This window comes from Aphelocoma coerulescens, chromosome 6 (assembly GCF_041296385.1).
Source record: "Aphelocoma coerulescens isolate FSJ_1873_10779 chromosome 6, UR_Acoe_1.0, whole genome shotgun sequence".
NCBI classification, from domain to species: Eukaryota; Metazoa; Chordata; class Aves; order Passeriformes; family Corvidae; genus Aphelocoma; species Aphelocoma coerulescens.
Window position 1 is genome coordinate 21,963,022 of NC_091020.1, and position 15,982 is coordinate 21,979,003.

A 15,982-nucleotide genomic window follows, 5' to 3' on the forward strand; every position below is an offset into this window, starting at 1 on the left:
CCCAGTATCAAGTAACAGGTGTATCCACATATTTGGCTAGAAGCACAGTTCCATGACAGAAAATCTCATCTAGTAAGTAGCTGAAGGGGTTGGATACCTGCTTTAGAAGACAGAGGGAAATTCATGCTTTTCTGTACTCAGCCTCAGAGTAAATAGCAGGGGGGCAGAACAAATCTAGATAAGGAGTCTATGCCTCTTTTAATGAAGAGGAGCTTTCTTTTGGGACAGGATGAATACGTCTACAATCCTTGAGAAAGGAATTCACATGAAAGCTGGAAAAAATAGGTTTATTAAAAGATTCCATTTATATTATTGTTTGTCCCACCCCGTTTATATTTTACAGTTGCCTATAAATGCAAGGGCCTGAAGTCCATGATTCAGATTGTCCAACATGTCTTTGTACAACATGTTTAGCTCGGTGCTGCATCATAACTCCACCAGGCAGTTACAGACAAGGGCAGCCCAGATATCTATCAGTAGTGCAAATCCTCTTGTCAGAGTCCATATCAGAGGGTCAGACACCCAGCAAGAAAGCTCTGGGGTCCCTGTACCCTACAAAGCACGGTGCTGCCCAAAAGCCAACTGGCTGTGCTCTGCAGGCGCTGCTGAGGTCCAGAGCGGGTGCCGGCAGGGCCGCCAAAGGGAAGCCCTCGGAGGCAGCCCCTTGCCGGGGCAGAGGCGGCGGCCGGGCCACGTATGTGACCGGCAAGGGCACCACAGCGCTCTGAGGTGCGTAAGGGAGAGCGGGGCTGCAGAACGGCTCCGTCCTCAACTCCTGCAGCTGCCGCTTGAGCTTCATCCGGCGGTTCTGAAACCAGGTCTTGATCTGGGGGAAGGGTACAGGGGAAGGAGAAAAGACGAGGTTACAACACCACCCAGGTTTGTGTATCTCGTTCCTTGGAGCTGCGCTGCCGCCATTCCCCGAGCCCGCGCGGCAGCCGGAGCGCCCCAGAGCTCACCTGCACCTCGGAGAGGCGCATCCGGCCCGCCAGCTGCCGGCGCTCGGCGGCGCCCAGGTACTGCTGCCGCTGGAAGGAGCTCTCCAGGGTGCTGATCTGCTCCGCGCTGAACGCCGTGCGCAGCCGCCGCCCGCCGCGCCCGCAGGGCTCCTCGGGGCCCGGGCACTCGAGACCCTCCTCCGGCACGGGCTGCCCCGCTCCCGACGGCCTCCCGCCTGCTCCTGGGGACAGGGACAAGGAGGAAAGGGTCAGCCAAGCCCGGGCACCGCGTGGGGAACCGCCGGCCTCCTCCGCCCCCGAGCAGCCCCCCCCGCGCGGTGGTGCCTTCCCTGGCCCCGGGGGTGTCCCAGGCCCCCCGCCCCCCTCCCGGGAGCCCCAGGATGTCCCGGGGCCGCGGGTACCTGCGGCGGGAGTGGCCGCCACGCGCTCCCTGCTCCTGCCGCCTCTCCCGTCCCGCGGGCCCGCGGGCTGCTCCTGGCCCCGCTCGCTCTGGCCGAGGCTGGGGCCGGAGCCGAGCCGGTAGCCTGCGGACGATGCTCGGTGTGGAGAGCCCTCCGTGGGGCTCTTGAGAGCTTGGCTGCTCTGGGACAACCACTCCACGGAGAAAGGGGCCTTAGTCATCCTGCCTCGCTTCGGAGATGCCGGGAAGGAGGGTGTCGGGGAGCACGGGCCTCTCCTTTATACCGCAACTCCCGGAGGAAAACGTTGTTTGTGTAAGTACACATCAAAGGGTCAGATAAGTATCATCTAATTGCTATCAGTCCTCCCCCCCAACAAAAGATATCGTTCACACATTGCCCTAGCTCGCGGAGGCTTGGCTCCGCCGTGTCTGCCCCTGAGGAGTTCGCTCCGCCGTCAGTGATTTACAGCTCTTGTTACATCCTATCCCCATGCAAATGGCATTTATGGAGTTGAGCAGCCTCAAACGGCGCTGGGGAATGTACCCCCGGGGGAGCGTAGCATGCCCGGCCGCTGGAGGGAGAGGGGACGCTGCTGCTTCCGATCTCCCTTCCCCTGGAGTTCGCTTTTCCACTCGTTTTCAAGCACCAGGTCCACTGTTCAAAGCTTTTTTCTCAAGCTGCTCCTCTCTGGGCTGAGCACTTAGGTCCCGAGACAGCCTCAGGCAGGCAAGCAGAGAAACTCACTCACTGGGTTCTCCAGGACTGCAGCATCAGGTTATAAGCACCAGGCACAGGCTGAGGCGTTTGGAGAAGAAGGCTGTGAAACACAAAAAGGTAAATGTCAAGGTCATTGGATTCCAAGACTCAATAGGCTTCTAGAGGTTTCTATAAAAGTATGGTTTCTGGACTAAAGAATCAGAAAATCACAATTATTGCCTTAGACTTAACATTCTGCTGAGAGTTCTGCTGAGGTTACAGAATTCATGTCACCTGCAGCTATGCAGGTCATCCAAATTTCTCTGCTATTTTACTATCCCTCTCTTTCCTCTTACTACCTTATGTGTGTCTTTCAAAAACGTTCCTGTTCATCTTTGGGTTTTCTGTGCAACAGGAACACTTGGCTGATGTAGTAAAGCCTCTGTAGCATACTGACAAAAGGCTCTTGGTGCTTTGTGGGCAGTTTTCCACTGCAGGGTAACCATGAATTCCCTCCCCTTTTAACCTTCCCCTCCTGTGCGAGAACAGAGTGGGACTTCCACAGAACTGATAACTCCTATCACACCCCTGCTTGGTATCAGTCTGCCTCCAGAAATCATGACTGCATGTCTTATTTATCTGTCCTTGTTCCTGCTGCTTTATGCTCACCCACCACCTGCACACAAACCCCAGTGCTCTGCCGTCTACCCTGTGACTTGGCCAACCTGTTACTCTGCCACTCTGGCTACGTTTCTCAGCATTCGCTTTCTCTGTGATAACAGTTACTGTAACCATGGTTCTATCTATTTCTTATACTGTCAGTGGGGCAGAGTTTGAAGACTGAAACCCTCCTACTTAATGTCTAAATCTTCCAACGTATTCAATTTTAATCTTCTCAAGATATATATTTTTTCTTTATATTAATCCAGTAAAAGGTTTTATTATAATTCTCTTTGTCAATCTTTTCCTAAACCAAACATTTCAACCTCTTGTCCATGCCCAATACAGTTGCTACACCCATTCATCAGGAAATCCTACAGTTTTTTGTTCACCAGAAAATTGTTTCAGTGAACCATATTCAAGTTTGACTTGAGAACCCCTTTTAGGCTCTGTCTCTCCTTGATTGCTCATTCTCATGGCATAGTCTGAGTCCTTCTCTGCTCTACCAGTGATGACACTGTTCAAGAGTTTGTCTCTAACCAAACAAGAGTACAAACACGATTGTCACCTTTATTTAAAGGTGTCTAATAACCAATTTAGAACCACAACTATACATGACCAGAGCCCTCCTGGAGCCCTTTGTTTCTGGCCTGTGTAGGTAGGGATTGACATTGCAGCCTGAGCCCACTAAACAAGCTTCCTGGAGGAAAAAGGTGTAAAAATGTGTAAATAAACATTCAAGCATTAATGCCTCCCATACATGTCATCTACCTAAAGAAGTCCACAAACAGCTCTAGCACGGACAAACACACACCCACACACACCCCTACATATATATGTGGGGCCTTTTTACCACATGAAATTGTTTGATATCTAATTACTTGAATTCTCACCCATTTATCCTTCTCAAGCATGTTCTGATTAACAATGGAAAGTTCAGAAAGTTTACTAGACCAAACTGTGCAAGATTGCTTTTAAATTTCCTGTTTTATAACACACACACACCCACCCACCCCCTTCCCCCACCCTACATTGAATACTTCAGGTTTTTAACTATTCTTTTCTTTAGGTAAATGTGAAAACTTCCCCCACCACAAACCTAAGGATATATTTTAAAATACCAGAACTTCTGGGCATCAGACATCCTGTTGGCAACGTATTTCACAGAGCAGACCAAGCAGGCAGGAGATGGAGAGGAGACAGAATCTTCTCTATTCACTGAATTACTAAAGGACAAGTCCCTTGAGTCAGCTGCATTTAACATGTGGCCTGGCAGCAACCTCTCCAGTCAGAACTGGGAATATCAGTGCCACTGCCTGCTTGCAGAATCCTGCCAAGCCTCCCCTGCAGTCAGGCAAAATGCCATTCTCAAGGACTAATTCTCATGAATGTCAGAAAAAGAAAGTGTAACTTTTCTGCAAGCTTCCTTCTCAATTTAAAAATTTCTGATCACTGTAACAGCATTCTGCACCATAGATGGGGCAAAATCCCATCCCAGTGAGATAAATTTGTCCCATGTGCCCAGAATTATTTCCAATCTTAGTCCTTACAGAATATTATGCATAAGTAATATACTTATATCCTACTTATATCCTTATATATAACATACATACTTATATACCTCTATACAATTTTTTTAAAATATAAAAGAGTCTATGTCTATGACATGACGTTTTCCAGCTTTATGTCAACAAATAAAGACACTTGGCAAGCTGTTGGATAGGACAAAAAGAACACATGACCTATGATGGAGCTCTAAAAATAGAAAATCTCGAGTTTTATCATCTACTGATACATCCGCCTTTACTGATTTGAAGACTTTTTACCATCTGAGCTGCAAATTACATCTCTATACACTGCTGGTTTATTAATTGCATTGTATTGAAGCAAATGGCACTGCAGAAAGATGGCATCAAATGCTGAGCTCCCAGAGACACAAATTGATCATGGTCTGACAAGGTTAAACCAAATCTCATTTCCATTACACATAAAATTTATAAGTCTCCTGGATAGGTAGCAGATGACTTCTGAATGTAATGCTACAATACTTAACAGCTGCTAGTTTAATTTTATCTAAAATTCTTAAGCTGCCTTCTTTCTGTTTCTATCTATTATTCATTAAATGCTTGTTTGAAAATCGCCTGCTAAACTGTGATTCAGAAATACCACGTTTAAAATCAAGTGATATTACCAACAGGATAAAAACCTGCTCATGCTAGTGAAATTTGTCAGAGTAGAGCAGGGATAGATAGCAGCTTTTACTCTGCTGCTGCAGGGGGACAGAGACAAAGAGCTCAGACATACCAACATGATTACCACTAGCAGGAGTCTGGAGATACATTTACCATAGATAATGGCAATACTCTATGCAGATGTTTGCAGAATACACATCTGCCCTCTCTGGGGAGGCAGCACCTTCCCCTTCAGCTTTGCAGAAATCTACACAAACAAAACTGGTCTCAAGTTGAGGAGGTTCTGCAGAACTATCTAGTCCTACTTGGCTGCCTGCTAGCCAGTTGATACTAGAAATATTTTGGGATAACATCTCAGCCTTTGAGAATTAGTTGTGGCTCCACATCTTCCAGCCCAAAGCTCAGCTCTGCCCTAGTAAGCCAGCTCAGAGCCCTGCAGAGGTGCAGGATTGTGCTGAGATATCCCCTCCCTATTGGAGCTATGGAGGAACTGAAGAGACAGCAGCTGAGGGTTGCCAACTACCTTGGGTTCCCCACAGGTACCAGAGAGATTTGCCACCACTTGGCCTTGCTGCAGTGGGTACACAAGACCAAAGGACGGGACTGTCATTTTGTACCAGCAGTGACCTTTTCCCGTAGCACTGGAGGGTCTTGTGACACTAGAACAGAGGGAATCTGTGGTTTTTAGGAGTAGGTAGGTGGTGATGCAACTCAAAGAGTAAAAACCAGGCAGTTTATGTCACGCAGGGGATATGTGTTCACCTGTGGCCATGCAGATTTCCCATGAAGGTCTGTCCAGGGAAGCAAGGGCTGCTGGCATCTGCTATGCAATTTACATGGTCTTTGCCCTGGTGTGTTTATCCAAACATTCTGTGTCTGAGTAATCACTATTTAGGACTTAAAACATTACAAATGGCCTTCAACCAATCTCTTAATTATCAATTATGATCTTTCATCTTTGACTGAATAAGAGCTACTTTTCCATGAGGCATTTAAAGACCATATGTGCAGAAATACCAGGAGGGCCTGGTATAAACATAGTGACAATGCATAGATGAAAATTAAATATCTCATCATGTTTGGAATTGATCTAAATCAACACAGTACTCAAAATGCCAAGAGCTCCCATGGCTCCTTAACACAAGGCTGCTACCAGCAGCTAAACAGAATCAGTGAAATATTTTAAAAAATATATATTCTTCACAGACATGCTGCAAATATTAAGAAAGAAACACATTTACTTGTTTGAATGGCTCCTTACCCAAATTTAAGCTTATTAAAAAAAAGTCAAATTCAGTATGAAGCAGGACATGTAAAACATGTACTGCTGTTGTTACAGAAGCAAGGTACAGAGTCTCTTGTTTATTTATTTATTATTAGACAAACTACTGTAGTTGGCAAACCATCCAAGTTTCAGGAATGTAAATCCTTCTTCAGCACTCATTGCTATCATACTGCCAGAGGGAGATCTCTACGGATGCTGCTCAAATGAAACTGCTCCGAAGTCTGTAGTTGGTTTAATTCTGTTTAGACTAGAAAATAGACTTTAAAAACAATTAGACACACTTAGATACTTTGCAATTTTTCCAAAACCTAACAGAGAGGCTACCTTTGCATTTTATATCAAGGCCTTTTTCTTTGTTAGTGTTTGCTGAAAGATATTTTATCATGATGATTACTTCTAAAGTTACATTTAGCAACATATAAAAGTAAGAATGCATTAAATCAGAAATTTTCTGTTACATTCATATTTCCCACAAATACTTTCTAAAGAAATTTAGAAAGCAATGAAAGAAATTATACTGACCAAAGCATTTATTATTCTTGAAAGTAACTTTTCACTTTCAGCTATTAAAGAATGAATAATTTTCCCCCTCGATTTTAGAGTTAGCATTTGTATATGATGAGTCAGTCAGCAGGAGAATGAGCTGTCACAGCTGGCAGCCCTGGGACATCTATCATGCTCTGTGCCCATCCTGGTGCATGCCATACAATGCTGCTTTGAAATGCATTGATCTCAGCAGTAAAAATGTTTTACTGACTCTTCCTTCCCCTAACTTACACCTAAAATAAATCAGGTCTTTGTATTCCTCCAAAACCAGTCTGTTCAAATTAAATGGAAACAATCTTTACCTTCTTTTCTTCTTCTTCTTTTTTTTTTTTTTCTGACTTCAAAGCTCTTCTTCATTTCACATTTCTAGTTATTTCTCCCATTCATCTGTATTCCTCACTATACACTGCTTCTTCTTATTTTCTTTATTCCAGTCACTTCCATCAAGTATCCTGCAAATGTTACTATTGTCTGGAGAATAACGTTGGCAGGATATATAACTGTAGCAACAGAGCATAAATAACACTGCACGTCTGCCTTCACTGGTACCAAACAGGGAGCACAGACATGTCCCGGCATTCCCTTAGTTTACTGTTAAGGGAAAAGCTGGGCTTCGTGGGTGAGGACAGGAATGTAGTTAGGTTAAGATGCTTAACACTGCCCCTGTAACCTGCAATACGATGTCTACGTTTCCTCCGAACAGTGCAGTGTCATTCTTTTGCCAGGTTTTACAGGAACGAGTGTATTACACACGGATAGAAGGGTAAATAGGATTTAAGACCATGACGATGTGTGTGAGTGCTCTCTAAAAGATAAAGGGAGCAGCTGAACGCTGAATGCAAATACATCTTCGTTTTACAAACGGAATATTAAAACTCCTGCCATTTTGTGTTTGCCTGTCTCTAATGGGCAGGTTTTGGGCACACATCTGGACGGCCGATCGTTTTCCACGCTCCCTTTGCTCCCGGTACGGCGCCAACATCTAAAACGCTGCAGAGGGCCTCTTGTGCCATCTCCTGGTTATGTTGAGACTTCACATCCAGAAAGCTGCTACACAAAGGAGGAGAAGTAGTAGGAGTTCAGCTGAGGCAGTGATAGAATCAGGGAATCATTCAGGTTGGAGAAAACCTGTAAGACCATCGAGTCCAGCCCTTAACCCAAGTCCACCACTAAACCATGTCCCTGAGTGCCACATGTACTCCCGGGATGGTCACTCAGCTCCTGGCAGCTAAGACAACTCACCCAGCACATGGACATGCATGGCAGGCTCGGGCTCTAATCCCTCTGCTGCTGCTTTTAGCATCAAGTCACTTTTCCACTGCATTAGCATATGCATAGAAAGGAAATTCAGCATCCCTCTACAATACTTTGACATCAGTTCTAGCAACTCATCCCCCCGCATTACCTACATTTTTGGTATGTATCAGTGGAAGAAGGCAAATAGCCCCCTGAGAACTGAAGCGACTGGAATAAAATTAATAATCAAACCAGTATCATTCCTTGATTGCAGGTAAGTATTTGAATCAGTATCCAATTTAGTTTACTGAAGGTCCCTACTGAGTCCCTCTCCCTTCAAAGGAACATGGGGGCCTGTGCACTTATGATAGAGTTTTATCTCATTTTTTCTTAAAAATTCACAGGAAAGTGGATCCTACAGTTGTGTTACAGATGAGTAATCTCTTCCAGTACTTCACATGAAACTTTCCAATGTAAAAACTGAAAAAAAAATCAGCCTTGTTTAAAAATCAGGTGTCTAAACTTCACAGAACATGAAAAAAACCCTTGCTCTGCAGCTACTACAACTTTTTACAGCAACATTTCACATTCACAGGTTTGCTCAATCCAATATTTTCTATGAAAATCCAATTCTTTCAGTCTTTCTCAGTTTATGTTTCTAAACATATACTTATTGTGGTCCTCTACTCTCCTTCGTTTTGGCTGTATGTATCCTAGCTGCAGTGCCTAAGTGGTAAAGTATTCCTGCTGATACTTCTCTATTGCCAAACAGAGCAAAATAATTACCTTCTGTCATGTGTAGCTCTTGTGTAGTACACCTCAGATCTTCTCCCCGCACCTTTTTCTTTTTGCAAACTGTACACATGGACTCATATTCAGCTTGTGACCTGTTACAGTCCCCAGAGACGTTTACTAAAGCTCTGCAGTTATTTTTCATTTAATATTTATCCTTCAAAAGCATAAGGCTTGAAGCTGAAATTTGAACTGTTATCATGATTATTGTGCATTCTAAGCTTATATGTTGTGTAGGTGTGCGTTCTACCCCACCTTGGATTTCAACAGTAAAATTCACAGACATTCCTACACATTCCATACACTGTAGGCTGTGAGAACACTGCCTTGTGGGAACCCTGGATAGTTTGCCTCCCTCATCGGAGTACGCAGAGTCCCCGGCAGGGCTTATCTTGTTGTTACTGTAACTGTGATAGTTCCCTTCTTCCCACCCGAGTGTGTTGAGAACTGAGTGTGTTTTACCTCAGTGCTGTAAGCCAGAATAGTTTGCTTCCCCCCATCTGCACGGGTGCCAAGGTGAAGGCCATCTGCAGATCTTGGAATTCAGACAGCAGCACCTGCATTACATGGGGCAGCTAATGAGCAAAACAGGACACTGCATACTTATGAAATGTTAATTAGCACAGCTTTCATTATTCACCCCCACAGCACTTTCCCTGAAGCTTCACTCCTGAGCAAGGCTCCACTGCACTGGGTCCTCATTTGATTGGTGGTCCAGGACTCCCACTGTAGGAATATTACACTTTTGATAAAGCCAAAGCTTTCATTTACTTTGTGCCTTGTCCCTGAGGGATCTGCACCTGCTTTTCACTCATAACATCTGGGTAGTCCTAACTCCACACCATTCACTTTCACAATGTAACAAGCATGGTAATTACCCTTTGAAATTATTTATTAACCAGTTGTGTATTCACCTTAGAGGCCCATCATCTGAGTCTGAGCAACTGAATATATAATCAGGCCACGAGGATCTGTTGCCAAAGGCATTTGACTTCAACGTGCAACATGCTGTTTTCATCTCTTGGGACAGTTACCTTGACCATTAGGTTATTTAAAACTTACTTACAGGACAAAAGCATGTCAGCCTTTTAAAGTAGTGTCTACACTTACAGATTTTTAGTCAGCTTTTTCAGTAACTTTTCTAGTGTCAAAGTTTGGCTGATTCTCTGTCATTCTCCTTGCCTCACCTTTCCACTCATTCCTGTGCTCTTGCCCACTTTTTAAAAGTAGTATTATTTTCTGGTTCTCTGAGAACTCACTCATTCTTCCTCAATCAAAAATACAGTAATTCCAAGATCATTTCAATTTTCCTCATTATTATTATAGTACAGATGTAACCAGAAGTTAATGTTATGATACATCTAATTAGCTTGATAGCCTCTGACCTGCATTCCTGGTTAACTTTGATCACGACATACATTGTTTAGAGCAGAGACAGTGGAACAGCAAGCACTCCAGGCTTTTGCACCATCTGCACTTACCTCTTCTGGTAAGCAGAGAGCTCTTGCTGTATAATAGAAAAATATTATAAAAACTATTTTTATTGTTTTGCTTTTCCGTTGCTAACAAAAACTTTTTGTCTGTCCAGTTTTGTTCCTAAGCTGCTGTGCTGTTCTTTTATATTTGTTCTTGATAATGCAGCTGTCTTATTTCTACTTTTTTTCCCAGTATTCTTTTTTGATTTTTTTCAGGTAACTGATGAGCCCCTAATGCAGCCACAGTGCTCTCCGAGTTTTCTTTCCTTTGCATGTGGATAGACTGTTGTTATACTTAAAATATAGCCTTAGAAACTTCTTCTTAGAAACTCTCAGCTCTCTTGAGTTTTTCTTTGCCTTTCAATTCCTTCCCCAGGACCTCATGTACCAATTCCTTGAGTTTGTTGAAGTTTGCTTTTTTGAAGTCCCGTGTTATTATTCTGCTTCTTTCATCTCTTTCTTTCCTTTGAATCACGAATTCTGTTGTCTCATGGTAACTTTCATCTTGATTGCTTTCCACATTCAGATTTTCAACAGTTTCTCTATTAAACACTGTAAAATTTTCAATAGTAAGATTATTCCCTATGGTTCCAGCACCAGCTTATATACACAAAGCTATAGCTAAAGTGTACTCATGCTGGGCTCAGAGCAAATCACATCCTGGCTGTCATCAGAGGAATAAGAAGGTGGTGTGGGTAGGGATGTGAGCACAGTGTACTTCAATACACCCCCTGGGCTGAAGAAACAAAAAATGAGACACTATTTGTGACATTTCAAAATACATCATCCTCACAAATTTTAGGTGCAGTCTAGGATATTCAATATTTCATCAGCTTAGTTGATCAAACATCAAAACTTTGTTTGGCACTCTGTTGAGCTCTCAACATCTTTCTCTAGGTTTCAGTCATTTATCTTTTATTTAAATAAACTAATTTGGGGGATTTTGTATTCCCAGCAATTGTCTTTAACAGAATTGTCTGACCTTTGACTTGCAGTTTATCTTCATGGAAAAAAGTTACTTTGCTCATGTCTGTGGATCTGTACTCTCATCTCAGGAGTCATCTGCTCCTTTTCAGCCTTTTATTTTCAAGCTCTTTGCCCTTTCCCTTCCTTGCATCAAGAAACTGAGAACTAGGAAATATCTTGAAGGGAAATCAAGACACTTCTTCCTCAGAAGAAGTGACTTTATCTTCCCTTTTCCACAAAAAACCCAGTAATCCTAGTCTATGACTGTGCAGCTGATTATCCTGGAATTTTGCTACTTAGGTGAATAATTTACTACTGTTACTATTTATGAATTTTATCACATATGACAGCAAATAAGCATCTATTTGCAGAGTTGTTGTTATTCATTGATAGATTAAAACCAGCCACGTTAAGTTTCTTCAAACTTGTTTGCTGCAGGAATTTTTAAATAGAAATTTGAAATGTGAAATTGTTCATTCTCACATGTATTTTAGAGGGTTATCAGACTACAAAACCACATTAAAATTGCCAATGGAATATTCCACCACAAATTAGTAATTTATTGGTAATTAATAATTACAAGATCTCTTGGGGGGAAAAAAAAAAACCAAAAAGCCTTTATAATCCAAACTGTAGTGAGGGCAGTGTTAAAATGGCTATCTGAAAATTTCTTACATGTATAGTAACTTAATGAAGGCAAAAACATTTATAGGTGAAGAATATCTCCTACTCAGTCAAATCCCAAAGATGATGACTAAACTAAGCTTGATTAATAGGACTTTAGTTTTCAAATATTGTTCAAATCTGCGTTTCCAATGCTTTGAGGGTCCTTCAAAGCTCAGCATACATTTAAAACAAATTATTTACAAAACATATTTTGAGAAAAAAAGACTTTCTGAAAAAAAAAAAAGGAAAAGCTAGCTCCAAAGAGAATGCTTGGAATTTATATAAGGTTATGCTTTGGGTTGTATTTAAGCAAGGATGAGGGAGAAAAAAATAATTTATCTGCACTCTTACCACCATCATAATATCAAGGATTAGAACAATCAACCGTATATTTAGCACTGAAAAAACTGATGGCTTCCACTCCTTTCTAACAGTAGTTTATTTCTTTTTTAATATACAAACTTTCCTCAAGTTTTAATCCTTTGCAAATCACCTTGAGTACTCACAGATGTGATGAGTCTCAGCAATGCTTATGAAACCAATCCAACACACAAAGCAAAGTCTAGAAGTGACTGAAAATTTTCTAAGGAAAGGAATTTGTCAGAATCATGAATCAGTGTTGATTCATTAATTATGTCCCAGCTTCTTTGTTTAGGATTCTACAGAATAGGATTCACAGGATCCAACTGAATTCATCCCTGTTTCCTGGCAGGCTTCTGGAGGTGTTGGAACTGGAAATCTGATTTCTAGTGGAGTTGGTGTAATTAGGACACACTTCCCAGCTCTCTCACAAGAGGAGTGAAAACCCCAGGGATCCTGGGGGCAAACATCTGCAAAGGGACACAGAAAGAGCACCAATATACAAAGCAACTGGAAAGGCTCCCGAGGAGCAGAGCTCATTTCAGAAATCCATGGGTCACTGTTTGAAAAATAAACATAAAAGCAAGAGGAGGGAAATGTAGAAAAAATGAAGAAGAGCTGGTGGCAATTCTGGCTTAAAGAACAAACTCCATTTTTTTCCCCCCAAAAATTCTAGTTTGGTGTTGGAACAGAAGCACAGGGCCAGACTGCAAAGTCCCTCACTTATGCAATATGATTACTGATGCCAATAATATTTTGCCAACTGGATAAAAATGAACATGTTTCTTTATCTGTTTTGTCCCGTTTTATTTTCTTAAAGGACATTCCCCACAAAGAGAGAAAACTTTAGCTCGACCCTTACTGCTTGTTAGTCATAAATAAGCAGTACAGTCATATGCTAGATGTAACTTCCATCTGAAGTCTGTGTCATATAAGATGCAGATACCTCAGTGTTCGTGGACAAAACCAAACCACTTTCCTTGCAAAGGAGTGAATTCTTTTTTTCAATAGCTACTAACATTTGTTGCTGCTGTTGTTGTGGGTACCTAACCACAAAATCTGAAATGTCTGCTTGATGGAAACACCCCAAAGTAGTATCATAACTCAATACTATGTACTAATACCAATATAAGGTTTGATACACTGAAGCATTTACAGGAGACATGAGTTGATTTTTAAAATCTTGTACAGCACTAGCTTTTGTCATAGAATAAACAATATTTTCCAGATGTAATAATACAGAGCTAAGAAATACATGAGCTAATTCTCATGAGTGAAAAATATAAATGATAAAAAAATTCACAAAAGCAATCTCAAAAGTCTGACTGGTAATTGTATAAAATGAATTTATTAAGATCATGTGATTAGCAAGTTTTGTGGAGTACTTTACATTAGTAAAGCTTATGCTATTTAAAATTTTACTGTCTTTCAAAGGCAAGGTGTGGGTTCAAGTGAATGGTAATTTTTAACTGAGAAAACCCCAAGTAACAACTATTAAAAACAATTATTTAAGATAAATGCATACAGATAAAATACATGAAATGTATGTCTGAAAATAAGGTTATCATTAACATTCTTAAATCATTATATTATATAAAGGTAGGAGGTAAAGATTAAATGTTTTCACATTTGGCAATTTTTAGAGAAACAGCAACATGATTTACTTCCTTCAGGGTAAGTCAGAGTACTATAATTAATGACATGTTAAAACTACCTATGGTAAACAACAAAATAAATCATATTAAAAGTAGAACAAAAGCAAGAAGACCCTGTTGAGGACTGAGTTCTCCAGTGTTTAAACCAGTAAGAGCCAAAAGTTAGTATTATTGTATTAGTAGGAAAAAGTAAGTGAGTATTTAATGGAAAGTATGGACACACCTTGTTTTTACTGAGGAAGATGAGAGAGGCTTGAGATGTAATATTGCTGTTACTGACAAGAGAAAAGGAGAAGCCTTCCCCTTATACATTGAGAAAGCTACAGTTAGCATGTGCACATGCACTTCAGTCAAACACAACAGTACAACTGCAAAATACCAGACATGTACACACTCCCATTTCTTACATCATTATCCTTCTCCATCACTAACACTTGAGGAGATACTTAGTTCACATCTGCCCTTCACTTCTGTCAAAACATTTTCTTTTTCATCTTTTTTAAACACAGTTTTAAGCAAATCACTTTCAGAACAGTGCTTAACTGTCTCTTGCCCTTCCCTACTTGTCATTCAACACTACCATTGCTCCCTCTGGTAGAAACACTTGTATTTGTCAATAATTTGCAGCCTTAACACTCTGGCCTTCCATAAACCTGGGTAGCTCAACAAATTTTCTAGCAATAGCAACACATTTCATGGCCATTTAGAAGGTCTTGTAAGTATAAGCTCTATAAATAGGTTAGCACCACAGGTTTACAAGTTGCAGATCCAAATTTCACACGGTTATCTTCTCCTGGATGTTGCTGGAGCACTGTGATCTACAAAAATAGCCTCAGGAGAAAAAGCCATACTCAAATGTGCACACATACAGACAGACATAAATTGGCAAAGTGACTATTGTGCCAAATACAGATAAAAAAAGGAATTTCACATTTACTGTCTTCATAATGCCAGGAGTGCAGAAGCAGAGCAACAAGTGGTAATACTTACATTCAGATCTTACTTTCATTTGGAAACAGGTTAATCTGATGACTTTAAAATCAAACAAACAAAAAAAAAGTTAAAGGATAGGATTCCTCTCCTTCCTTGGTAGGAGAAATAGATGGCCAGTTATTTCAGTCAGTTACAGTTTTCATAATATACAACATAAGAGCAACACACACCAACAGTCAGTGAATAGCAAAGGATCTGTGTTCCTGAATTATATGCACAATGTGACAGGATATAAGTGTACTGTGTTTATATAAAAATAGATTCAAGATTTAATGAACTATGTTTTGAAATCTCCTAGGCCAATTTGGGAACAGAAGCTGTAATTTTAACTTATTTCCACAGTATTTTTTAGATATTGGTTTTCAGGCTAATTAATTACTTATGCCAAAGAAGAGTAACAAAATTAATAATCTTTTTCATCTATACTCTCTTTAATTTTATCTCTATTTTTATTCTTCTGATCTGCCATCCAGTTGTCAGCGATTCAAATCTCATTAGTCAGCATTTTCTAATTCCATGTTAAGAAATGTAATAATTTCAACTTGAGACAGTATCTTATGTTGTTCCACTTAAGTACTTGCATGGAAATTGGTCCAGTAGATGAAGTCAACTTAATCCAGTTTTACAGTGTAGACTCAGAACAGAGCAGAGGACACATAAATAATTACTGAAATGTTGCTTTCATCCTGCGCAGTGTGTCCTGAATTTTTCGAGAACGTTTTTCTGCTGGTATCTGATGGAAGTTGGCACAGTTGTCAGCTGCCAAGGCAGAAATGTCTGCATCTTTAAAACGAGTTATTCTTTGTCTGAGGTAAGACTGCAGCTTGAAATCTGGTGCATATGTATAAGGATTCTCTTGGAAGGCATGAACTTGGCTCACAACTTTTGCAATATTTCTTGTAAGAGAATATGGTAAAAAAGATCAGTTCGTTTTGCTGATGATAAAAACAAAAGCATAAACCAAAACCCAAACTTTAAAGGAAATTCAAAGGCATCAAGCATTTTATTCTATTGTATATGTGCCTCTAATTACATGTCCAAACAAATGAAATTATTTGAACTGGTAACTGTGAAATGCTGCATTAATTCTCATCTCATTA

The 15,982-nt window shown here is 41.1% G+C and overlaps 2 protein-coding genes across 9 annotated transcripts in view; both read right to left on the reverse strand.

Annotated features, from left to right (window-relative positions):
- Positions 1-291: 291 nt before the first annotated feature.
- LOC138112843 (homeobox protein vent1B-like) lies at positions 292-7,085 on the reverse strand. 4 transcript variants are annotated; one of them, XM_069020432.1, is made up of 5 exons: positions 3,838-3,990; positions 2,109-2,177; positions 1,361-1,648; positions 960-1,180; positions 292-826 (listed from the first exon to the last, which is right to left on the reverse strand). In XM_069020432.1, the coding sequence occupies exons 3-5, from the start codon at positions 1,578-1,580 to the stop codon at positions 515-517; spliced, it is 753 nt and encodes a 250-aa protein (XP_068876533.1). In that variant the 5' UTR covers positions 1,581-1,648; positions 2,109-2,177; positions 3,838-3,990; the 3' UTR covers positions 292-514. The 4 variants fall into 4 exon arrangements, with proteins under 4 accessions (XP_068876533.1, XP_068876532.1, XP_068876530.1 ...); XM_069020431.1 differs by lacking the exon at positions 3,838-3,990 and adding an exon at positions 7,042-7,085 and having other exon boundaries at positions 1,361-2,177; XM_069020429.1 differs by having other exon boundaries at positions 1,361-2,177.
- A 6,515-nt stretch (positions 7,086-13,600) lies between these two features.
- Positions 13,601-15,982, reverse strand: part of KNDC1 (kinase non-catalytic C-lobe domain containing 1) — a 96,215-nt gene continuing 93,833 nt past the window's right edge. For all 5 annotated transcript variants that reach the window (XM_069019771.1, XM_069019772.1, XM_069019770.1 and 2 more), the window contains one exon: positions 13,601-15,778. In XM_069019771.1, the coding sequence (XP_068875872.1) occupies positions 15,547-15,778 (232 nt within the window). In that variant the 3' untranslated portion in view covers positions 13,601-15,546. The remainder of the gene's footprint in view (positions 15,779-15,982) is intronic.

What these genes read in the sequence shown, in the direction of transcription:
- LOC138112843 (XM_069020431.1), bottom strand. Translation starts at nt 1,580, where the DNA reads ATGACTAAGGCCCCTTTCTCCGTGGAGTGGTTGTCCCAGAGCAGCCAA. An exon ending in GGCGGCCACTCCCGCCGCAG is followed by an intron (nt 1,181 to 1,360) that starts GTACCCGCGGCC and finishes CCCTGTCCCCAG; the next exon opens with GAGCAGGCGGGAGGCCGTCG. An exon ending in TGCGCCTCTCCGAGGTGCAG is followed by an intron (nt 827 to 959) that starts GTGAGCTCTGGG and finishes CCCTTCCCCCAG; the next exon opens with ATCAAGACCTGGTTTCAGAA.